We start from the raw sequence: 983 nt of genomic DNA on the forward strand, positions 1-983 counted from the left end.
CTGGTTTCTTGGGATATAGTCTTAGAAGTGAGATTACTGGGTCAAATGGCAGTTCCATTTTGAATTTTTTGAGGAAACTCCGTACTGTTTTTCACAGTGGCTGCATCAGTCTGCATTCCCACATGCAGTGCAGGAGGGTTCCTTTCACTCCACATCCTCGCCAGCACTTGTCATTTGTTGATCTGTTGTATGATAGCCATTCTGACAGTTCTGAGATGGTATCTCATTGTGGTTTTGATTTGAATCTCTCTAATGATTAGTGACTTTGAGCATATTTTCATGTCTTTTGGCCTTCTTTATGTTCACTTTCCAAAAGTGTCTATTTAGGACCTCACGCGCGCTGCCACCTGGCTCCGGCTCCTCCTGACCTACAACCCACCGCCACCTCTGCTGCCATCCCAGCCGCTTCGGTCGCACCATGTCTTCGCCTCCCGAGGAGAAGCAAGAGACAAAAGCTGGACACCCGCCCGCTGTGAAAGCTGGTGGAATGCGAATCGTGCAGAAACACCCGCATTCTGGAGACACCAAAGAAGAGAAAGACAAGGATGAGAAGGAGTGGGAGACCGAGCCCAGCCCGCCTAAACCCACCATGTACATCTCCTGTGTCATCGCCCAGAGCGACACGGACTTCCCCCCCGCGGCCGCCCAGGTGGCTCACCAGAAGCCCCACGCCTCTATGGACAAGTACCTGTCCCATAGACCCCAGCACATCCAGCAGCCTCGCAAGTGACCATGAGGACCCAGCGCCCTCCCCTGCCATGCCTGGTTCCCGACATTTGGTTCCCGACATTTGGTATTTCCCTGGCAATGAGAACTGCATTTTCTTTCAAACACTTTTCCAGTGGGAGATCTAAGGCAAAGCAACGCGCCCTTCCTTTGCCTTACATTTCCAAATCAAAGCTAGAAACAGACCCCAAACCTTGTTCCCAGGGAGTCCTGTTTGGTGAGGGGCCATTAGCAGAACCTGCCGAGTTCTGAGCAAA

The 983-nt window shown here is 51.7% G+C and overlaps 1 protein-coding gene across 1 annotated transcript; it reads left to right on the top strand.

Annotated features, from left to right (window-relative positions):
* Positions 1-334: 334 nt before the first annotated feature.
* On the top strand, positions 335-770 carry LOC102243885 (death-associated protein 1). Its single transcript, XM_005859717.2, has one exon. The coding sequence runs from the start codon at positions 419-421 to the stop codon at positions 728-730; it is 312 nt and encodes a 103-aa protein (XP_005859779.1). The 5' UTR covers positions 335-418; the 3' UTR covers positions 731-770.
* The last annotated feature ends 213 nt before the right edge of the window (positions 771-983 follow it).

The sequence above is a fragment of the Myotis brandtii genome, unplaced genomic scaffold (genome assembly GCF_000412655.1).
Source record: "Myotis brandtii unplaced genomic scaffold, ASM41265v1 scaffold1291, whole genome shotgun sequence".
Lineage (NCBI taxonomy): Eukaryota > Metazoa > Chordata > Mammalia > Chiroptera > Vespertilionidae > Myotis > Myotis brandtii.